At 42.5% G+C, this 24,754-nt stretch overlaps 2 protein-coding genes across 17 annotated transcripts in view; one reads left to right on the top strand and one right to left on the bottom strand.

The window, feature by feature from the left end:
* The window catches only part of nrm (neuromusculin), a 145,846-nt gene extending 136,917 nt beyond the window's left edge, over positions 1–8,929 (top strand). For 6 of the 16 annotated variants that reach the window (XM_033381573.1, XM_033381577.1, XM_033381574.1 and 3 more), the window contains 4 exons: positions 28–561; positions 1,643–1,737; positions 2,808–4,589; positions 5,167–7,592. In XM_033381573.1, coding sequence (XP_033237464.1) covers positions 28–561; positions 1,643–1,737; positions 2,808–4,589; positions 5,167–6,420 — 3,665 coding nt within the window. In that variant the 3' untranslated portion in view covers positions 6,421–7,592. Of the gene's footprint in view, positions 1–27; positions 562–1,642; positions 1,738–2,807; positions 4,590–5,166; positions 7,593–7,862; positions 7,918–8,096 lie in introns of those variants that run through there. The other 10 variants (XM_015187297.2, XM_015187301.2, XM_015187299.2 and 7 more) reach the window with 8 other exon arrangements.
* A 12,613-nt stretch (positions 8,930–21,542) lies between these two features.
* On the bottom strand, positions 21,543–24,434 carry LOC4813160 (putative mediator of RNA polymerase II transcription subunit 26). The gene is made up of 3 exons (XM_033382690.1): positions 22,186–24,434; positions 21,898–22,099; positions 21,543–21,827 (listed from the first exon to the last, which is right to left on the bottom strand). The coding sequence occupies exons 1-3, from the start codon at positions 23,794–23,796 to the stop codon at positions 21,793–21,795; spliced, it is 1,848 nt and encodes a 615-aa protein (XP_033238581.1). The 5' UTR covers positions 23,797–24,434; the 3' UTR covers positions 21,543–21,792.
* Positions 24,435–24,754: the final 320 nt, after the last annotated feature.

The following is a 24,754-nucleotide window of genomic DNA, read 5'->3' as shown; positions in this document are numbered from 1 at the left end:
ATCACACACAAACACACACACCTATAGTCACCTATAAAAAGACGCCCGCAAAATCAGCCACTAATGAAACAACCACAAAAGCAGCCGCCCCAACGGCCGGAGAGACCGCGCCAGGGAAAAGTCCCAGCAGTGCCCCATCACGTGCCTCTGTGACATTTCAAGCGCCTTCATTAGACAAGGAAACCGATCCGGGGAAAACAATAGCAGCAACAGCAACAACAACAGACGTAGCCGGGAAGGCACTCGCAATTCCCTCGCAGGGAGCCCATTCTTCATCCCAACCCGTCGGTGGCGTGCCGGCGACCTCATCGCTCCTTCAGCAGCAGCAGCAACAGAAGCCACCATACGGTCGCAGTGGTCGGACGCCGCCGCCACGGCCGCCGCCACCCACATTGCCACTGAGGCCACCAGGCCTTGGCCTCCCACAGAAGGCACTGTTGAAAGGCACCAGCAGTCCGTTCAGCGGCATTCCAATCAGAGTCAGTTCCAGCTCCCTGCCTCTGGCCAAGCGAAGCATACTGGTCTCCTCCAGCTCCCCCAGCAAGGTCGAACACGTCCAAAGTAAGAATATACATGTCGCAAGTCACTTTTACCACTCATAAGGACATATATCTCATCTCATCCTCATTCTGAACCTCAACCTCAAACTCATCTCATGCCCATCACTCATGGTTCTGCTGGCCCTTTGTCCATGAGCCATTTACATTTTATTACACGTTTCTTGTATATTTTCCTTTCGGTTTTTAATTTAATTTCGAGTAGCTCCCTTATTTTGAGTTCATGTTTCTGCAATATTGCTAACAAATATTCCAACATGACTGTGTTTTGTGTGTAAGCTTATTGATACAAGGTGACTTGCTCGAAGCGGAACGGATCGCATCTGTGAATAGACTTTCAGAGAAGGAAGCTGCCCTTTATGCTTTCATTGAGTATTATTTCATTTATTTACCATCATGGCTCCAACATACAACATACATACTCGTATTACATTGCAATGTCTATAAATTCCTCTATTCTAATTTTATTTAAAATCTTTTGCGTAAGTAATTTACTATAATGAATCGAACGCCGAGATGCTCATATAACACCACACGACGACAAGTAAGAAACCGATGAAAGGACAGCACTAGCCATCAAAAGCTGTTGTATATCTAAATGTCTATTTGTTTCGTTTTCATTTTCCTTTTTGCTATGCACTCGTTGTTGCATGCCTCGTTATTGTCCAAAATTTAAGCATGTTTCAGCATTCAATTCAACAGATAACATTCAAAATAAATCAAGAACAACTGATATCATTTCCATAGGGACACTCTAGGTCTTTTAGATTAGTTTAAAATTACAACAACCAAAAAACCAACAAAATAAAAACAATAAAATTAATTTTAGTGAAACGGTTTTAGCCTATAGTTTATCGTTTAGTTATTTCGATTTAAACCAATTTATTTCTCTTTCCATTTCTTTCTAATAATTTGATTTATTTTTTATCTCATTTGCTTCCAATCGAAAAATGAATGAATTCGTCGGAACACAAAAAATACCAATCAAAAAAAAAAAAACTCCCCGATCGTTACGAAAAAAACAAAAAAAAAACACTAATCGCAATATATCAACCGATCCGTACCGTGTGTGCCCCGATATATAGTACACGACAAGTCGTCTTCACTGGGGGAACCATTGACGGAACCTGGCGAGTATGAGAATCTACCGTTTCATGGTCTGCAAACGGCACCTAACAAGGTACGGATATAACGAATATTTCAGCTACCTAACTATCCCCCTAGAATTGTTACTGCTCTCACTGGAAACCACTCACAAGCCACTCACACACCACTCACACACCACAACACACCACACCACGACACACCTGTCACTCGAGAAGCGCACTCAAACACTTTTAATCTCGCTAAAACCCTTTTGTAAACCATATACCATTTACCATTTACCATATACATGATATACAATACTATACCTAAATATGCCCAAGCTTTCTCTATATACATACATATATTGCCTTTTTTGTCGATCGATGTAAATCTCTCTTATGATTTGATTTGATTTCCCGTTTTAAGTGTCTTTGCCAATGCATTGATTTCATTTGAAAGCCGGGAAATGTGTAATTCTTTGCTATAAAACTATCCAAAAATCCATATTGTTTCTGGCCCACGTATATATAGAGCTTTCTATAGCATACTAGACTCGTAGAACACTTGACATTGACATTTCTCATATGTTTCACAGGTCATCTGTTAGTATTATTTTTGTTTACCATTCCTTGCCATGCCTTAAACCGAAAACTTTCGAGACATTCGACAAAAAAATAAATTCCCATACCTTTATTTTTTGAGTGCCGCCAAGTGTATCTCGCCTTTGGTTTTTCAATTATTTGCTAGATACTTCATTTAGTATATATACTATTTTTATTATATATTAGATAGGTTACGTTTATAAGTTATTTGGGTGCAATAAGTGTATATTTAAGACTGAGTATGATAGCTGTATTTCTTTCTTCTAATTTAGAACACAACCAACCACCCACTAACCCCTTGAACCTTCAATGTTGTTCGCTAGTAACACACCAACAAAAAAAACCCCCCACCCAAGATTCGCCAAAACACGACCAAAAATTGCTTAGCTTGCCTAGCTTTTCCATACGTCTAATATATGTATAACAAAGAGCAACAAAAACCATACAAACTAACCGTAAAACTAATCCAATGTCTCTTTTCAACCGCTCCACACGCTCTGCCTAACGCCTAATACGCCGCATGCCTCCCACACATCATACATTGGGTGCGCGAATGCCACAGTTCTCTACTACCCCCACAAATTTTAATAACAACACAAATGTGGTGCGCGTCGCTCCACGACCCAAGAGACTAAATGGAAGTATCAGTCAGCCGTCGAACAGCCAGCAACAGCAGCTGCAGCAGCAGCATCATCACCAGACTCTGCAGCATCCTCATCCACACCAGCAGCAACATTACTGCGACCTGCAGCAGCAGCAGCAGCAGCAACAGCAGCAGCAGCAGCAGCAGCACTACAACCACCAGAAACCTGGACCACAATACAATACCATGCACCACCTGCCAGCCCCACATAATCAGGACTCGGGCACACATCAAGTGCAATATAATTTGAGCAACTGCTTCCCCAAGAGCTACACCGAGTACTACCAGCAGCATCAGCAGCACCAACAGATCCAGAAGCAGCAATTACCACCGGCCATGGCCACGACCCAGCACCAGCAGCAGCACCAACAGCAGCAGAAGTTCAACACCAACTCCTCGTCGAATGTGCAGCTCCTGAACGCCATCGAGCACGACTACCAGCCCACCTATGCCGTGGTGGAGCGCGTTCCGGCACCGCCGCCGCCACCCGTGCCCAGCACGGCGCTGCTCAACACGAACCCCTTCCTGGCGGCCAGCAACTTCCGGAAGTACGATGCAACGGGGGAGGAGCTGCACGGCAGCGTCAGCGGCAGCATGCAGCGGGGCAAGAAGACCAAAGGAGTCGTGGAAATGGACAAGAAGTTTTACTCTCTGAAGTTCCCGGGCGGCGGCGGCGCCAAGGTCAAGAAGCCAGCTGCGTACAATGGGAATATTAGTACTCCACTGGGCTCGACCACGTCCCCCACCTCCGCCACCGACTCATCCTCTGCGTCGAAGTGCAAGAGACATCATTCCTTTGCTGGCAATAGCCATAGCGATATTGACTCCGGTGGCAAGCCCATGCGGCTCTATGATCCGCCCGTCTACGAGAACGTAGCCGAGAAATGCCACGTCGACGCGGCCATGGACATGGGCGGCGGCAGCAGCAACCTTCACACCAATCCAAATCTGGCCACTGTGCAGCTGCACACGCACTCTGGTGGAGGCGGAGGGGGATCTGCTGTCGTCCAGCAGAAGAAAAAACATCACCATCGCCATCACCAGCAAAAAAATGATCCAGGAGGTGGAGGAAGTGGCGCCGAGTTCCAGCTGATGGAGCCCGAACGCCTCAGCATCTATCGCAGCGACTCGGGTATATCGAACAGCTCCTACGAGTCCCAGCTGCCATCCGGCTTGTCGCAGCAGCAGCACCGCCCATCGAAGGCCCACAAATCAGGAGCAGGGGCCGGGGCCGGGGCAGGGGCAGGGACACTGGCAAATGCCAGCGCATCTGGTGCGCTGTGTCGGAAAACGGTCTACATAAATATGGAGGGACAGTGTGCCGGCCTGATTCATGCAGACTCGCCGACACATGTGCACTCGTCCTACGAGTCCGCCTCGTCCACCAGCCACGTGGGCGGCGGTGGCGGTGGCGGGGGCGGGTCGGCCCTCGCCGTGGACCCAACATCGCTCTCGTCCTGCACATCGCTGTACAGCAGCGGCACCAGCGGCACAGCTGCCTCCCTCCGCTTTAGCCGTCACCAGCACCAGCACAATCAAGCCATGGCGAATGAAATCACGACTCCCGAAGACTTTGAGCAGTACCAACTGGGCCACCATCCGACGCACTCGGCCTCCACGCTCTCGGTGGCCAGCAGTCTTAATGCATCCGGAAGGGGAAAATGCAAAGCAGGCCCACCACCCCAGTACAGTCCCCACGAGGTGCGTATTTGTCCATCGGTCTGCAGGCCCCCAAAGGATGCTCTTTAGTTTAATTATCCAAGCATCATCATTTCACTTTTGCTTACGTTTAACAGAGAATTTCGATTAGAATGGAACTCCTTTTTGAGGAGTTTATCTATCCGTTTACCACAGATTTTGTTCTTATCCTTTCTATATTTCAAGAATATGTTTAGTTCTTTTTATTGCAATTTTATGTAATCCCTTCGGATACTTCAATATCCAAGAGACATGTCTAGAAGATTACTTTCCAACTTTCAAGACAATTCAGCTAAAACTGGGGAAAAATCCAACGATATTTCAGTCCAAATAATACATTCCACCCCAGACGTCTTTCGATAGTGGAGTGATCTTGATTCTGTACCTGATTTTGATTATTTTTGTTGTTTAATTTACTTTCATGTTTGGTTTTTGTTTGCTTTTGTATCTGTTGGGGATACACACCGAAACAACAACGACAAACAAACCACACTGCCGCACTCACAACACGCCACGCCACACCACACCACACCACACCGCCACGCCACTAATGTTGCCTCGACTCCATGACTAACAAAAGACCAACAAAACGCTGGCTACTAATCCATTTCTAGCCAATAAACGGAACAACGGCGGCGTCGGTGGCGGCTGCCTCGGGAACAAGAAACTACGACGGCAAACCATCAGCGACCCCTACGCACATATCAAACGGCGGCAGTACGAAGGTTATGCAAACGCAGCAGCCGACTATGATGTCGACACCAATATTACCCGCAGCAGCCACAATTCAGAAGCCCCTAATGCCCACGGTGATAGCTGCCCCACCAAATCTGCGGCAGTTGAATCAGCAGCAACAGCAACAGCAACGTCAGCAGCACGCCAGCAGCAAATTGGCAACAGCAACACGGGCTTTGGCCACATCAAGATCGGGAATGGCGCCAGTGCCAGTGCCAGTGCAAGTGCCAGTGGAGAACATCAAGCACAATTGCTAATGCCCAATGAATTGCTGCTGCAGGCATCCCGATTAGGTTCTTTCGCCACCGTCGACAATTTGAGATATGTACCGCCGCTGACTCCGGTCAATGGTCCACTGCGACGGCCCCTGGCGGATGGCGGGGCCTATGACTGTCTGGTGGTGCGACGTCCAATACGCCTGCCCCTGCGTAAGCACCACACCTTCCATTTTCAGAGCAACCAGACGGCCAATGGGCGGCTGCAACAGCTGCGCCAGCAACTGCAGCACCAGCAGCGGGAGAGGGAACATTTGGAGCAGGATGTGGGCTCTCTGGTGTACCGTCCATTGGCTCTGAATGAGCGGCATGCCTTCAAGCCAATTTCACCAACTCCCGCCGTGGCAGCTGCTGGACCAGAGGAGGCAGAAGAATCAGAGGCACAGGAACAGCAGCAGCAGCCACAGCAGCAGCCCCCTGGTACAACTGGACAACTAAATCCCGCCGCCTCATTAGAGGCATTAGAGCTTCTAACTAAAACGCATCCAGACTTTATGTTCCCGCGGTCAAGCTACCCACAGAACGAGCCCACCACGGAGGAGGGAATAGAATTATCTGCACGGCCATCATCAGCACAAGGGACGGTGGAGGTGGAGACAGAGGTGGAGGAAGACGAGGATCTGGGCTATAGCTTCTGCGAAGAGGAGTACATGGTGGACAACGATAACGATAACGATAACGATGATGCCAGCAGCCTGCAAACAACCACAGCACCGACTAACACCCCAGTCCGTAGCTCAAACCAGGAATCGGCGATTGCCAATGCAACTGCAGGTGCACTTAAGTATTTTATGACCCAAAGCTATCGTGAAGTTCACATTTAAAAGGCAAAAATATTGAAATTCACCAAAGAAAACAGGCCTACGCGACGCATACAAGGTATTAACTATTATATGAAAGAAGGACAAGTGGAAGTGAAAGTGGAAGTGAAAGGAGAAGCGGGAGTAAAATTCACTTAGACTGTAAGATCAACATAATTACTGCAACATTTATAAGCTTAGCAAACCGAAAAAAGTGAAATATAGTAGGGCATAAGTTGGATAGAAGAAATAATAATAATATCGGCGTAACATATGTCATAAAGGAATATGTCCGAATTTTTTTTGTTTCGACTTAATTTGAAAATCATCCGTGGATCGTATAAATATAACAGCATAGAAAACAAATAGGATTAACAAAAGGGTGGAATCTTCCGGCTCGCACTAATTGTATATACATATAGATATTGACATTCGACATAAATATCATTAACATTAAGGTTTATTATTCTCAATAGCAAAACCAATGCAAATCCAAATGCAAATACAAATAAAATTACAAAACGCAATGCGCTTAGCCCCGTCTAACAAAATAACCGAATCGAATCACACAACCAAATATGCATTTATTTAGTTGGCGCTAACTATCGACATAAAATACATACATGTATATCAATCGTTTTTTTGTCTAGCCTAAGCAAAACGTGGATTAGATAAGTTAATTAAGTACTCTAGTACTCTAGGAAAATCAGACTGTGTGTGTTAAGTTTGATAGTCATGTGTATAAGGTTTTTTTTTTTAAATAATAAATGCGGCCGATAGATTCATACATAGATGTATGTTAGCTAGTGTGTGGGCCTACTCCGTATGGGGAAATAGCATACAAAAAGATAGGGGTATACGTTTTTCTATTTAGTTTGTCTAGGAATCGAAAACACCATTGATACAAAACCAAAAGAAAGCCACCCCGGATTAAGGTATTTTTTAGTTTAAGTCAGTACTTAATATTATGGCAATAATTTGAAACCAAAGCAAACTTGAAAAGTCTCTTGGGCGGCATGCTATATCGATTTTTGGAAAGCTATTCTCCACCTCCTTTACAGTATACGAAAAAGCCATCACAATGTCTCCTAAATTAAACGAATTGTAATTTTTTATAGCATGTGTCTGACTTTGAGGATCCTTACAAAAGCAGCAATACCTATATATACTAAATTATTATTTGTTTAAATTTCAAATCAAAAAAAAAATCCAAAAACTATAAAAAAAAAACTGAGCTAAATGTTATATGTCACAATAGAAAAAGGTAAATTCTTTGTTTCGTTCAATAATCTTTGTTATAATAATTATCATAAATCAAAAAAAAAATTAATTTATTTCAACTGTCGCACCCGCTGTCTTCGTATATGGTTTTCTGCTTTTGAAATTCTGAAACATCTGATCCGATCCTCCCAGAACTGTGTATCTCTACTGACACATAACCTCTCTAATTCTCTGTCCCCCTGCAGCTACCATTTGTTTACTGAAAGCTTAAAGATTAATCCCAGCAATAAAATAGAAAAACAGAAAAATAGAAAAATAGAAAAAACGAAAGTCCGCAGGCGTTATAGATTCAAATTCAAATGCATGAGAGAAGCCGCACCTAACAATGAGCCGCGCATGACCCAGAGCCCAGCTTTGACAGCCACGAGTATTAGAAAATGTCTAAAGAAGTAATGTGTCTGCTTACCAACAACAAACAGCCACTGAACGCCGCCAGGTTCGATGATGAATTCATCTATGCTGATCTCGAGAGTCAACACTATGGGCCCATCAACTACAAGGCGGCCTCCCTGTACGCCCAGGTCAAGAAGAACAAGAAGACGGGAGCTCTGGAGGAGCTCAAGTAGAAGCCGGAGAGACGCACGACCCTCTTCTGCTTAGCAGTGCATTTTTCTATACTTTGTAGCGGGTTTTGTTCTTAATTTATAAATCGGTTTTTTTTTCATTATCTTTTTCTTTTCTGATAAAATGAGCTTTTCAAATGGGGAAAAAGGTACTAAGGAAATGGTTTAAATAAAACAAAACAAAACAAAACGAATAACGAATTTCTTAAACTAGTAAAGCGAATAACAGTCATGTCATTGCTATAAAATAATATACGATAGGAGCTACTATCGCATTGGTCTAGCAGGAAAATTAGAAAACATTTTCACAGTCAAATTTACATATATGTATGTATATGTATATGTATGTACGAGTATCATCAGATAATGTAATGTAATAGTAAACAATAGTAATAAATATACTACCATACATATATACGAGTACGCATAACGAATCAGATAAATGTATTGTCTGAAGGACGTGTGGACGTTGCAATAAAATTGTCATTTTTTAACGGAAATTTCAATACTTTTGTTGCATACGGCACACGGATACGACAGCAATCGACGACCCATTTTGAAAATACAAATCATACAAAATTAAAGCTCATACATATTTAAAATCGAACAAAAAAAAAACCAAAAAGCAAAAAGAAAATATTCAACATTCAAATAATATTGAAAGTGTATAATTTTGTGAAAATATCGAAAACCTATACCATATTCGAGTGTGTTTTCGAACCGAACAATGAGCGAAATCATAGAAGGGAAGGGGGCTCATTTTTGTTATGCAATTTATTGTAATTAATTAAATATATAATTTATTATTCATTCTATGAAGAACATAAACAGACAAACAAGAACATATTTCTATTGTGCAAGTAAATGCAGCATTTACTTTGAGATGCGAAAACAGGCAAAGCAAAGATGGATTTACGCATCAAGAGAGAAACCAAAAAAAGTGTAATTAAATTGAAGTAAACAACTTAGACTCGAGTATATATAAAAACCATAAACATTAATTAAATTATGAGAAAAAGTAAAGTAAATAAATAAATTGTAAAACGTATCGAAAATAGTGTTTTCTTTTCTCTGATTAAACAGGGAAACCAGGAGCCTCTCATTTAGCCATTTACCCCATCGAGGGACCCAAATTGGCTGTAGATTAAAATTCAACTAAAATTTGCACCCACTGCCAGGTGGAAGGGCACCACCAGCAGGTCCCTTCGGTCCACGAGCGTGTTTCATTTCCGCGCCTAGTAACTGGATTGGGGCTGCTTCCTGCAGAGCTGCACCTTCGTTGCAGCGACCTCATTTCCGTTGCTGCCACATACGAGTGCACACAGCAGCCGAATGCAATACCTTTGCAATGCTGTGCTCGGGTCGCTATTCAATTTTGACAGCGACCAAGTAATGGCTCAGATCTGCCAATGCCAATAGATGATTGCCAATGAATTAGAATGATAGATGGGTAAGTAAAACACACATACACCTCTATATGTATGTCAAGGGTGTTCCGTTTAATGATCTGGGCTTATGGCCAAAGACGGGAGGAGTATCTATGAATGCAGGACCCGCTGGATCGGCGAAGAGGAATATGCTACTCCTTTTTGAGCGGTATTTTTCTGTGTGCCACTGGAAAATTGTGTGCTTTGACGAAAGTTTATGTTAATGACGGAACTTTTCGTCAATTCCAAGATACATACACATAGTCGCACACACACAGACGAGTACTCGTACTCGTACTCGTATATGTGTATAATAACGTTGCTTTAATAAGTTGGCAAAAGTTGGTTCTGCGGGCTTTTGGCTTTCGCCTTTGACTAAGTATAACGCAAAGTTAAAAGGAATATAAAATTTAATTCAAGCAACGACAGCCCCATGTGTTGCCGTTAAGTGCCACCATCTCGGACTGCCATTCGCCCCGCCCCCCCTCATCATCATCGTCATATGGGAAACTGTTTTGCAGTTTCCCTCCCCTCCCCCATCCCCCCTCCCGCCACAGTCACACACACACACTCAAACATTCTGGAGGAAAAGTTTTGCGCAAGTCATGCGACAACTTTTCTGAATTGAAAACCTCCTCTCCGCAAATAGTTGCCATAGTTGCCGACGCTTTCCATCTGAAGCAACAAAGCAAGGAGCCCCATCCAAAAGTCAAGTGTTTAATGAAGATTTTTCCAGCAGAGCGGCTTTTAATGTGCATTGACGGGCAAATGTTTGTTAATTAAAAAAGCAAGAATGTCACTTATGTTTGATGTCTGAAACCGGCGATGGGACAATAGCTATGCCGATTTGATGGGGCGCCAATTAATCAGTCCGGCCAAATGGCGAATAACCGATCGACAGAGACTTTAATTCATTATAAATATTGTAAGGGAAGCTTCCCGAGTTGAAAGACCTCTTGCTCTCCCAATTTCGAACGTTTACTCGGGTAACCGCAACAATATCTTGCTCAACACTTGAGCAATATTACTTTTCCGTTTCATTTCAGGCTTTTCTGTTACATTATACAAGCTGTCAGCGGCATTCGTAAGCAATTTTCCCTTATTCTTCATGGCATTCGCCATTCCAATCACGTACAAACATTCCGCCCCAAAGAAAAAAGAGGCCAAAAGGCCACAGCATGGATATACATACGGTTCCGTTTTTGAAGGTTCAGTTCAAGGTTCACAGCAAAAAATTAATTTTAAAGCCAGTCAATTAGGTTTCTTTTTTCGGCCAAAATGGCAATGGCATTGGGAATGGAGGCAATCAAAAGAACCCAATATCTTGGACATAATTTACATGCCAGAGAATAGAGAGAGAAACGGTTGGCAGTGCGGTGCCAATCAGGCACAAGTTTCACGGTCCGAAATTTGTCATCTTGTCAGCTGTCAGATGGGGAAAAGTCGAAAAGTCCAAAAGTCCTACCGAAAACAATGTATTTCGTTAGCTTTGATTTGTTTTCGTGGCTTGGCCGACGCTGCATAATTGATTAATTGTTTGTGATCTGGGGCATTCACGTCCTTCGTGTCCTTCGTGTCCGTCGTGTCCTTCGTGTCCTTCATGTCACGCATAGCATCCCCAGTAAATAAATTATAGGTACGGCCCACAATATGCCCACTGAATAATTCATAAAAGTCAAAGATGCGCTTGGGCATTAAACAGAAACAACAGAAACGCAATAGTGGGGAGAGTTCATTGTTTTATAAAGATTAAAATATTTAAAAGGGCGGGATGCCAACTTAGAGCTCAGCCGCAGACAGGCTAAGTCTAACTCAAATTTATTGACAATGAAAATAATGTCAAGCCCGTGTGCACCATATGACGATTGCGTCCTGGGGCCTGTTCCTGGGGCCGAAGCCGTTCTTTGCTCAGAGACCACTTAACTTGTCAGCGAGAGCTTTGCTTTGCATATGGGCTTGGCTTTCTTGATTTCCCAGATTTCGACAAAATAAAAAGCAATGTAATAAAATTTTTATAAACTTTTCTGCGTGCCTTCGCAGCAGTCCCTCTCCTCTCTTTTGCTCTTGCTCTGCAAGTGCAAAATACCGCTTTATCTATGAAGGATTTTCCAAAGGGAGAAAACACGAAAATAACACAAAAAGTTTCCCTACTGCCTGCTGATAAAAGGTTTACTGAGGGATGGCTTGATGGCAGCATTAAATCCCCCTGAGTCGGCTGCAGATTTTGGGCGTCTTTTCTTGTTTTATGTCGTTGCATTATTTCAAGTTTCAAGCCACAAAGTATTTAAACCATAAAATAGCCACTAAGATCTTTTATCTGTATTTTCTCCGCTGCTGCCGCTGCCTGTCAAGTTCTTAGGCATTCGACAAAGAATTTACGAGTATTATGTGTTGCGTTTCAGAAACTTTGCTCTTTATAACTTTTTGTCCGCCAATTAAACAATAACAACTTACAGAAATTTCTACACCGAATATACATATATTTCAATGCGCTTAAATAGTGTATAATTCCCTTTAAAATGTCAGCGAAAAAGGCATTAAATGGAAATGGCAATGGCGGTGGAGGTCGCGCTAGAGATGGTGGCATCTACATATGGCCAGTAGATAATAGCAGCCGGGTTGATAGATACGAGATTCCACTGATATTTTATTTATTACCTACTCCAATATGGATGATGCGAATCGCAGCAGTTGCAGCTCGAGTTCTGCGATGAAAATTCAACATGCCATAGAAGGAAATTTGGCCAGAAAGGGCCTCGGGCCGATGCCATCATCGTTTTAAAAGTCAAACAGAAACTTCTAATGTTTCGCTCAATTGGGAAAGAGCAAACAGGTAAAGTCCCTCATCATGTGCCACGTTTTAAGTGCACACTTTTAATTACAGAGTGCAAAAAAAAAAAAAAAGAGAGAGAGCAAACAAAAAATTTGGTGGCCCCGTATGGAAAAATATTTATTCAAGGCAATTTTCTGGATGCTGGCTCATAAATTATTTGCTGCATTTCATTCTGCTGAGAATTAAACAGGAAATTATTCGTTCAACGGGTTGATGCTTTTCTCGTTTGAAAGCTTTCAGCGAATTTCCTCTATTATGTTGACTCTGGGAAATGAAGTGGAAAGCGTTTGCTGTCTACTTTCATGCATTTCATTTATTTAGTATATCTTATGAGTGCATTTCCCCTCCGACAACACTCCACTCCTCCATTGGACTGCTCCACTCTGATGTCAGTGTTTATTTTGCTATTTTTGCACGATTTATTTTCCAAACAATATGCAAAACCTTGTCTCAAGACAAAGCCGCAATATGGTTCAATGTTTTCCGAAGAAAATTAAGACTGCGTATGGACTTGTTAGACAAAAGCAACAACTTTCAATTACAATTACCATCCAATCTGCCGCCAGTCTCCACCGTCCACCGTCCACCGTCCACTGGAAGACCCTGAAAGATCTGAATATCGAGAGAGAGACATTCGAAAAAAATTAACGAAATTACTGCGTGGGGGATTGCAGCTTGGGGACATGCTTGTTCGAGCATTAGTGCAGACCGGAAACAGTATAAAAACTTTAATTGGAGTCCCCTTTCGGTCCTCCCCCAGCAGATATTTGGGCAGCCTTTGTTTACTGAATGTCGGCGCAAATTGTATCGTTTTTTCTACGACGCCTGTTACGTGGCAAAAACAGCAAAGGGATACTGGGATATGCTGGGGCAATGCTGGGGCAACGCTGGGGCAATGCTGGGGCAACGCTGGGGCAATGCTGGGGGAACGGGCAGACAGTTGCACATTCAATCAACACAATGCTGGCATCTCTTTTGGCTTGTATGTTGGTTTTGGCAGTCGGACCAAGCCAAAAAAAAAACAAGCACCTCTCCGATGGCTCTCTGGGCTCCAGTACTTGTTCTCGTCCATCTGTCGGCAACACACGGGCCACTGTGGAACATGTGTCTCTCGACAGACGCTCCTCGCCTGCTTTTATAATTCCTTTGTACAATATTTGTTTGGCAATGAATTTAATTGATGGTCACGGCAGACGGAACACTAAAGGCTAGACCCAGACACAGGGCCTAGGGGCACAAAAAACGTGAAACGGGATTTCACGAGCATTGAACATGGATTGGATTGGATTGGTATTGGTGGCACTGAGGTGTTGACCCCATCATTTGTGGTTATCGATTGCCAAAGAGACGCCGATGAACAGAGTTTGATGGAGTTTGATGGAATGCAGATGCTTCACAAAAAGCATAATATTCATGGACACACCAAGCGGAAAAGTGTGCTTCACTTTTTGTCGTTATTCTATTAAAGTTTACAAAATCAATTGCCATTTTCTATGGAGTGATGGCCAGTAAACCAATCGACTGGAGGCTTCTTTGTTTGTAAGCCTATTAAATGGGAGTTCTGACTGTTCTTCCTAAGGCTTAAAGGAAAGGGCTCTTTTGAGCAGTAATACTTTGAAGCAGCTATAAGCTCCTGACTATTCAGTGGTAAAGGTAGGATAATAAAAGCATCGTTTGGTATATATTATTACCCTTTAATGATTTCGATTATTCTAATATCCAAAGTTAAGCATTTAGCTGTGTGTAAGAGATATGTAAATGAATAGACAAGCCTCTCCGGCCCCGGCCCCGGCCCCGGCCCGACTACGCCTCCCGGCTGCCGGCCCCCGGCTCCGGCAGTATTTAATTCCCTCTGAATGCGCTGCTGCGGTTATGGAGTGCCAGTAAAACGGAAATTAATAAGCAAATAAATCACACTGCTGCCGCTTTTGTTTCCCTCAAAGCTTTTCGGTCGCTTCTTCCGTGCGGAAGGAAGCGCTGAAAGTGTTGCACTTGATTTACGGCTTAATTTGCCCCATCTCCGCGCATCTCCGCGCATCTCCAAAACTTGCAGAAATAGAATGTAAATGTATGTTTGTAATTTGTAGACTGCAGTTCGATGGGAGCTTGAGATTTAAATCGTGTAAGAAAATTCCATTTAAATCCATTACATCGTGGGCTCATCGAGTAATACATCCTGCCAAGGCATTCTATTAAATTCCCTGCCATTTTATTTAATTTCAGTCCACGCTTCCGCCACTTCCCCCACCTCTTTTGTCCGTGCGCCGGGCGGAAAAAAACAATTAAAAACAGATATATTCTTATTTAAAATAATTCATTCACTGCGAAACCCGTAATCTGCATTTACAATCTTTTCATCATTTGGGGGAAAATCTGCCATCTACCGCTGCGATTTCTGTTGTGGTCGGACACCGATTCCCCCCCGACTCCGTAAACGAGAAAACCGAAATCTCTTTCAAATTTATTATTTTATCCCTGGCCTTTTTTTGCAATTTGTAAAAAGGAACTAACTTGTTAATCAGCGCCACCGCAAGAAGAGAACAAAGAGTCTGAGAACAAAAGTCGTGTCGTCTGCAAGTCGTAAATTCGATCCGTTGCCATAAACCGTAATGGCCGAAACTGTTCCGGGACAAGATTCATTTTCCTTAACGCCTAAGCGGCTTTTGAGGAACTACTGCCTCGTGGCATTTGCCTGCAGATAAGGCCCCAGACTCTCCGCTAAGTAGCTTACAATTATTTATTTATGTTGGCTAGGTTCCCGGCTTCCTTCCCGGCGACCCCTAAGCCTTTTCGACAGTTGTTTTGTGGCTTAAAGGCCACAAAATAAATGCGGAAGCACTGGCGGCCTCTTGCTGTTGAGTCCGCTACAAAAGTTGGACAGCTCGCATAACTTGATGCTCGATGCTTGATGCTGTTATATCACACCTACGTCTATCCTTAAATTGCGACCTCAGTGAATATTTTCCCCCCTCGCTTGCCATTCTTGCCACTCGTGTGCCCCACCACTTTTAACTGCAAATGACAAGCTAAGCAGGAGCATGAGCTCAGCTCCGCTCCGCTCCGCCTCGCTTGGCCTCGGTCTGGATCCGGCAAACTGGCAATTGCAATTATATGGCCAACTGTGTTTGGCGTTACAATCACCGCAGGGCCACTCGAAGCACCAGTCACTGCGGTTGTCCGTACTGGAAGCAGTCCCGGGATATTCGGTTTGCTCTGCGGCCAGTGGGGGCGGGCCCCATCTTCACTCCGCTCCACTCCGCTCCCCTTGTGCTCATCTTTTTTCTGAATGACATGCATGAAGTGTTTATTGCATTTCCCAGGCGCACTGCAGCTCTCAGCGTATGTCTACGACCTAGCCAACTTTTTTTGAGCACTAATAAAATTATAAGCCCGATCATCGAGTACTCGTTCCGCCGCTCATTCAATTAAGCCACCAGAACAAACTCTAGTTTCAAGGCATATCAGCCCCCTCCCCACCCCCATCTGATCGATTCTGGAATCAATTGGAGCAAATTTTCAGGCTAAAGTGCGCAAGGGGAGGGAATGATTTCTGCTGATTTGGTAGAGAACCTTTCCGCTACAATGCCAGCAAGTGAAGCATATGAATAAAACATGTACATGGGAGCCCGAGTATGGATGTTGGAACGCCACTTTGGAACTGCTCGAAACTGGCGACACACTCAGTCATCCGGATGTGACGTTGAAGCGTGCCACGGCACTCCTTTTAAAATTCGACATCTTGCTAAGCCCTCAGCAACTTTTATGCATCTTTCAAATTGATATTAAATGCAAAATTATAAATGCAAACTACAACGAGTCCTTAAAAAGAATATGGTAATTGAATACAAAACTGAGCTGGTAGGTAAAACAAGTGTTTGGAGCAGCCTATTCTAGTCTTAGTTCCCATCCTTCGGAAGTGGAAGTCAACCCTGGAAGAAAAGCCATGGAACCAGCAATCAAGGGGACTCCTGCTTTTGTGGGGCTAATTCTTCTAATTCGAATAGATGCCAAATTGGGCATATGGAGGTTTTTTCCATTCATTCTCTTTGAAGGCCCAACCGAATGCATTTCAAGCTTTACAAGTTATTGCACAATTAACCTTTTATTTGACATGCACAGCGTCATCCGTTTTAAGCTTGCAACATAGTCCGTCCGTCCGTCCTTCCGTCCGTCTCTTGTCAACTTCCGCTTCAGCACCAAAGCAGTGTAACCTTCGATTGGATCGGCCGCTGGAAACCTCTCCTTACACTTTCCGGCACAAAATGTAGAGCACAAAAATACAAGCAACAAACCCTATTTGATTGGCCATCGGAAATTGCACAAACATACAAATGCACAAATATATATACATATATATGTGCTACTACAACCTCCCTATCATTAATATTCAGTTTTTTTTTTTCTACATCTGCAATATTAAATGATTCCGTACAACCCCTATTCAATATCCAAAGCAGCAATATTATATAGTCATCGGATTTTAATTAAATTTTATCGAGAAATATATGGCTATACCTTAAGACTGTTTCTTCTATGGCAGATACTATTCCCTCCCTTTGAAAACTTAAAGGCGACCAAGGCACTCGCATCTTAAAGTTCCTGAAAAATAATATTTGTTCTTGGCATATATAAATTTCCTATAAAAATATATTGTGTAAAAAACATAAATAAATACATGCTACACACGCACGCACTACCGACCTCTATGTAGACAACAGTGCAGCTTCGCCTACTGAGCGCCAGGTGGCAAAAACAATGCTGCCACCCCCGCGGAGGATAAAATTTTTTATAAATTCATGGCATGTTTTGGAAAGAGGTGAGTCTGAACTTGAATGCGTTGCAAATTCCACATTGCGGGCGCTTTAAATAACATTTTACATCATCTAAATTATAAAATAAAACATCTGTAAAAGAGAGCCATAGTTAAGAATCGTTTTCATATCAGTCCGATTAGTCCGGCCAGCGAATACCATTTCTGGTGAATTTTGGGTCAACTGAAAGTTTTAAACTTGCGAAAATACTACAAATGCATCTACGCTAGCTAAAATAGTTTAAAAACAAGCAATGTCTTATTGGAAAATATTTGTATAAAATCGCATTACAATATTTTAAGAACATGCTTAAAACACTGCCACATTTGGAGATCGCATAGATGGGCTTCCATCTCAGTTTCAGTATCCACCGGATACCATTTATGGCTAATTTTGAGTCGATTCGCAGTTTAGCTTAGCAGAATACCACACATTCGCCTACTGAGCGCCAGGTGGCAGAACAATGTAGCCACCCACTCGGAGGATATATTATTTCTATATTCATGGCATGTTAAGGAAAGAGGTGAGCCTGCACTTGAATGCGGAACAATACCCTGTTCTGGGCATTTAAAATAGCATATTCATCATTATAACTTAACACATCGCATTAAAATCGTTAATAAAAACATCTGTAAAAGACAGCCATTTTTATCGATTTCAAATCAGTTCGTGTAGGCAGCGTATACGATTTAAAATTTTTTTATTTTATCAAAGTAATACACATGCATCTATTTCTACAAGTTCTACTATTAAAATATCTAAAATTATAAACAAAAAATATTATAATAATCGCACAAAAATATTAAAAAACATGCAGTGTCTCATTTGAGAGTCTTTCGGTAAAATCTAATTAAAATTGTTTAAAAACATGCAGTGTCTCATTTGAGAATCTTTTTGTAAAATCGTTTAAAAACATGAAGGTCCTCATTTGAGAATCTTTTGAAAAAAAAGTTTAAAAACATGCAGTGTCTCATTTGAGAATCTTTTGATAAAAGCGAATTAAAATTGTTTAAAAACATGCAGTGTCTCATTTGAGAATCCTTTGAAAAAAAAGTTTAAAAACATGCAGTGTCTCATTTGAGAATCTTTTGATAAAAGCGAATTAAAATTGTTTAAAAACATGCAGTGTCTCATTTGAGAATCTTTTGAAAAAAAAAAGCTTAAAAACATGCAGTGTCTCATTTGAGAATCTTTCGGTAAAAACGAATTAAAATTGTTTAAAAACATGCAGTGTCTCATTTGAGAATCTTTTGATAAAATCGAATTAAAATTGTTTAAAAACATGCAGTGTCTCATTTGAGAATCTTTCGGTAAAATCGTTTAAAAACATGCAGGTCCTCATTTGAGAATGTTTTGAAAAAAAAGTTTAAAAACATGCAGTGTCTCATTTGAGAATCTTTTGATAAAATCGAATTAAAATTGTTTAAAAACATGCAGTGTCTCATTTGAGAATCCTTTGAAAAAAAAGTTTAAAAACATGCAGTGTCTCATTTGAGAATCTTTCGGTAAAATCGTTTAAAAACATGCAGGTCCTCATTTGAGAATCTTTTGAAAAAAAAGTTTAAAAACATGCAGTCTCTCATTTGAGAATCTTTTGATAAAAGCGAATTAAAATTGTTTAAAAACATGCAGTGTCTCATTTGAGAATCCTTTGAAAAAAAAGTTTAAAAACATGCAGTGTCTCATTTGAGAATCTTTTGATCAAATTGAATTAAAATTTTCCAAAACATGCATAAAACAATGCTAAATATAGGGATCGCATAGAGGGGCCTCCATTTCAATTCCAGTATCCAGCGGATACTATGTCTCCAGGACCCAGTGGATATGATAAGCCTGTATCCAGCGAATACCATTTTGGTTAATTGTGGGTCGATTGGCTGTTTAATTTAGAAAAATACTACATATGCATCTACTACTTTCAACTCTACCATTAAAATCATTAAAATTACAAATCATGTTATAATTTAAAAGAAAAATAAAAATAAATATCTTAAAATAATCGCTTATAAACGCTTAATCAGCGCTCTAAAGGAATTAGCTCCCATTTAACCCAATCAATCATACGAGCCAACTACTCCACAGATCTTTCTTGAATAAAAAAATACAGACAAGTGTTTCTCGCGTTGAGAGCCAGCCCTACATGGGTAGAAAGTGGGTGTCTACGGATGGAACCCTATGTGGCAGTAGTAGTACACCCAAAACCAAGCTCTAGCCTGTCACACGTACACCTGCTGGAAAGCTCCAACGCGCTTTCTTGCCCCTGTCGTCCTTAGCCCTAAAATTGTGAAAATTTTCAAATTTTCCTATATATATAGTGTGCCAAAGCCCGAATATTCATAAATAAGTCACCCGCTTTTAAAAATAAGTCTTAATAGATCCTCCCATAATGTTTTATAATTGCGTAGAGCAGGGTTGGTACTCCCGAGAGGTTTGACCGATCCAACCTATTAAGATTAATTATTAGCTTTTTAACTGAAAAACAAAACATTCACACCAGTAGAAATTCAATGCTCAAGTCCAAAAAATGCAAAGGGAGGGAAAAGAGAAAATATAAGTATAGAAAATAGGAAATAGGAAAAAGAGTAGTGCGCAAAGTGAACCAAAACAGAAACACTCACCAGTTCTTATAGTTCAAAAGTTAAGCGTTGAATTTTACTTGTTTTTTCTATCGTTGCGTTGAATATTATTATTTGGCAATCTTTCACATGCATTCAGGCGCGCTCACACCATTCGTCTTTCGATTAAATTAAACGCCTTGAATGCGGGATCGGACGGGAAGCTGCAAGCATCGCTGCAGCAGCGGCGAGTCAAAGCTCCGCCATTCGCACTTTTACTCATTTTCCCATATAGCCTGGCACTTCTTGTCCACAATACTTCTGCTACCTTGTACTGCTTGCTTTTGATCTCACTTTAACACTTTCACTCACATTTTAGCCGTTTAGCCTTGTACTCCCGCTCTTTATATTGCTCTTGCGGGTAATTTTTGTTTCACACTTTTTGCCCATTTAGACTGCTTGCACTGCTTATCGCCTCTTATTCCTTGCTGCCTTCATCTGCTTTCTCGCTTTCATTTGATGTCAGTTTAACACTTTTTGGCTATTTAGCCTTTTATTGCCTTCGACTTTTGTGGTAAATTTTATTCACTCGCACTTTTATAAGCTTTTTGCCGCGTTTTGCCTTACACTTTTCACTTGACTTGCATTAAGACGCGCGCGAGCCTCTGCACGCACTATTCAATTGACCGATCTTATGACTGCTTTGATTGACGGAGGCGGGGGAACTGCAAGCTGTGATAAAACTGCAGCAGCGTGGGCGACTCAAAGCTCTGCTTGTAGTATCTCTCCCTATCTCAGGGATAAGAACGAGAGCGAAAGTCAGTGACCGAGTAAGAGCGTAGCGTATATGTATGCATGTGTAGGGTTGATCACGTCGCGAGATCTATGATTAGAGCTGCAGCAGCTTGGTTGGGTCAAAGTGGTGGGTGAGAGGGGAGCAGCAGAGCAGCGTGGGCGACTCAAAGCTCGTCATCCTCTCCCACAAAGAACGAAAGCGAAAGTTTGTGACCGAATCACACAGTAATGTAGGTCAAGGCCTCTCCCTCTCTTTATCTTTTGCTGTTAGCTCGCTGACTAATTAACATGCCGCTGTAAAGAAACGGGAGAATTTGTTTTATCTCTGTTCGCTGTTAGCTCGCTGCTTAATTAACATGCCGCTGTAACTAAACGAGGGAATTTGTTATATCTCTGTTAGCTGTTAGCTCTCTGCTTAATTAACATGCCTCTGTAACCGCCCGCAAAGCTAACATTCCATGACGTCACTCATTTTTTCATGAGTACTGGTACAAATTACAATAACAATATGGCTACAATAAAGCTAGCAAAACTGACTGCTAGAAACTACCCACGGTGCCTGCTATGTACATATGTAAATTCAACCATTCAAAGCAATCATTCCAAGAGAATCAATCACCAAGCGCAGGCTAAATACCGAGGCCTGATCCTAAATCAAGGCCTGACTTAAAGTACGCTCAGCTGATCGGGGCAAGACTCGCCGTTTGAACTTGGTGTACTACTCGCAATCGAGTCTTGCCAGAGCAAAATTCTCATCCATTCGTCCGAAAGCAGTTTTAATGGGGACAAATCGTGGCAAGATTACAAAAAAGTGTACACCCTATAGAATATTATAATTATTATTTGGTCATCATTCCAGTCTGCTAATAAATAATTGATGATTGAAAAGATTGATAATTATATCACTATTAAATATTTATTTAATGTAGCAAGAGTCAAAGTTCTACAATAAAATCAGTTTCAATATATCTACCTTTTTAAAAACCTTAGACATTAGCAATATTGTTCATGTAAGTAGTTGAGGCTGTGATTATAAATACAATTAGGCTAACAATAAATAATATAAATAAATTATTAAAAAAAAATTGTATTCGCTATTCTAAGTATCATTAAGGCAAACATAGGAAGGGTTCATGTGCAAGATCCTTTACTTTTGATAGTTATACCTGAAACGAAATAAAATAGTTTCAATAATGCACAAAAGCTAATTTCAAGACCTTCAAGGTATTCACTTACTTATATTAAGGCAGGACGAATAGCACTCTAATTGAGTTTCTCCCGTATACATGTATCCGTCGGATCCACAAACTATCTCGTCGTTTTCATCATAAACATTTGCGCATATATTTTCACAGTAGCTTTCTGTGGCCTTTGAATCGTCCTGCGAATTCGCAACACCTGCAGTTTGGATTTGCGATTGTTCGCTTTGTTGCTGTTGCTGAAAAGTATAAGATCAACATTATAAGAAAACACAGTTCGAACGATTTATGGCCTAGTATAATCCTGTCTTGGATCCTGTCCTACCTGTTTCGAATTTTCGGTGTCGGCGCTGTCTTCTACATCGTCACTGTATTCCTTGATTGGCTTGGAGACCTCGGCGATTGGAGCCGGAGCTTGGACCAGGTTGGTTTGGTGCGGTGTCGAATAGACGGTTTCGTAGGTGTACTTGTGCCCTTGCGGAGATTGGGTGTAGCTTATATGTCCTCGAATAGCATCTTGCTCGGTAAATTCAAACCGAAGGGGTTCTTGGGTAAAGCCTTTGTGGCTCTTTTGGAGATTTTGGTTCCTTGGCGTTGAGGGTGGGGCTGGTGTCGTGGTTTGGGCTGCCATTGGAGTTAGAACCACATGCTTGACAGCCTTGTTTCCATCAGACTTGACCACAAACACATCCTGACCGGCTTGGTAGCTGCCGCGAACAACAGCCACATTTGGGGGAGCGGGATCTTGGTTATAAAACAGATCCGACACTTGGATGGGCTCGTTATAGCTGGATGAGAGACTATTGTCTGTGGCAAGATGTTGACTTTGACCGCCCCCATTTACCGGATAATGACTCTGCGGCTGTAGCTGCTGCTGCTGCTGCTGTTGCTGCTGTTGCTGCTGCTGCTGTTGCTGCTGCTGTTGCTGCTGCTGCTGTTGCTGCTGCTGCTTCTGTTGCTGCAGTTGCTGCTGCTGCTGTTGCTGCAGTAGTGGATATTGATGGGGATGCTGGATGGAGATGCCGTCGTGCTCAGCGTCCAATTTCTTATAGTCAGGATCGCGTTTGGGCAGGAAGTACTCATTGGTGCCCATGAAGTGCAGGTAATCCTGGGCCTCCTTAGAATCTATTTTCGGGGCAACTGGCTGGCGGAAATTGCCTTGGTTTTGGGGAATGCCTTGTTTCGGGAAATTTTCCGACTCTTCGTACACCGAGTAGCTGCTGTGCTCCTGCGGAAATTGCGCTTTTTTCATGACGGCCTGTTTCGATTGCACCGGACCGTAGTTTTCGGGTGGGGCGTAGGGTTTCGGATAGTGCAAGTACTGGGCGGACTGTACGGGAATCTCATGCTGCTGGATCGGCGTGTATGCTGGGCCTGGGTTCTTTTGCAATACATTCACATTTCCATTGAACCGGTGGGAGGCCTTAAAGTTCTGTATGTACTGCTCGGAGGGATACTGGAGAATACCTTCTGGTCGAACGAATTGGTTCTTGCCCACATCGAGCACAGCATCCTTGAAGTGTGCAAATCGCACGGGCTTGCTGTTATCATAATGATATCCCCTGTGCTGTGGGTTGTTCTCGATGAACGGAAAGTTCCCATTCTGCTCCAAGCCCATCAAGTGCGGTCCTCCTGGTGGTAGGGGAGATCTCAAGGTGTATTTGGCTGGATATTTGTTTTGTGGAGGAGCAGGGCCGTCCGAGCGTGCATTCACGCGATGCAGTGGAAATACATTGGGTCCTGGAGGCCTGCTGCGAGTGTGGCCAAAGTGCTTGGGTTCGCCCAAGAACTCGAACAGCCGTGCACTGCGCAGAAGATCAGCGTCACTCGTAAACTCTTTGCCGCTGTTGTTGCACTGCACTCGCGAGAACACGCAGGCACTCACAATGAGTATCGTTAGAAGATTGTTCAGTATTTTAATTACGCCTTGCGACATTTTCGGGGCTTTGGGGGAAATTACTCAAAAAAAAACAGAGCTGGTTCGTTGCTACGCGACTTGATTCCACGACGGTCTATTGATATTTGACATTTCTCAGTTCCGCAGCTGCTTCGAGATCTTTTCCGAAAGTAAAAAGCGGAATTTCTTTCAAATTTTACTCGTATACACACACGCACACACAACACACACACACACAGAAGCAGAAACAGACAGGAAACTTTCGGACAAGCATCTTTAGCTCTATCCAAACAAGTTGATCTCACTTTCTTTGTTATCTTAGCACCGCCGTCTAAGCCGAATGCGCGATGCGATGCAGCTTTTGCCTAAACCTAGGTCTCAATACTTAGTTAACCGTTCGTTATTTAAAGAACCGCTAGTCGATCACAATATCACAAAATAAAAAAAAGCCAATAAATCCAATCTTGCGATCCAATCATCTCACTTTCTTCTTCGGCTTTGATGGTGTCGCGGTCGTCGCTGGCTGTGGCTCGGACTCGGAGGCAACTAAGTTTACAAGTGGAACATTTCTGAACCAGTCCATGTGTGGCTCCAAACCTGTTTGCCATCGTTACCACTGGGGCAATGCGGCTTGTTCGTCGCCAGCTTGCACACTGAGACAAAAATGCTTCCATTTGAAAGTGTGGCACAGTGGAGTCGATGCAAAATCAATTAGGAAATGCAACCGTTGGAGCCGAAGCTCTTAATACCCTCGTCTGCGAAAATTGAGCACTGAAAAGTATGGATGGGGCCTCTTTGGCTATCATAATGCCATACTTATAGAGATACGTGTCTACCCAACCAGCAAGACTCTAGCTTGGACTTGGTTCTAGCAGTAATAGGTTATTGTACATTTGTATATTTGTTGAACGTAATGCTTATGTGCTATGAGACCCGAGCTTCAGTAATATGTATATGAATATGCGGTAAATATTATTCATTGTTTGGTAATTGTTCG

The sequence above is a fragment of the Drosophila pseudoobscura genome, chromosome X (assembly GCF_009870125.1).
Source record: "Drosophila pseudoobscura strain MV-25-SWS-2005 chromosome X, UCI_Dpse_MV25, whole genome shotgun sequence".
Classification (NCBI taxonomy): domain Eukaryota; kingdom Metazoa; phylum Arthropoda; class Insecta; order Diptera; family Drosophilidae; genus Drosophila; species Drosophila pseudoobscura.
This window is presented reverse-complemented; position numbering and strand designations above follow the sequence as displayed.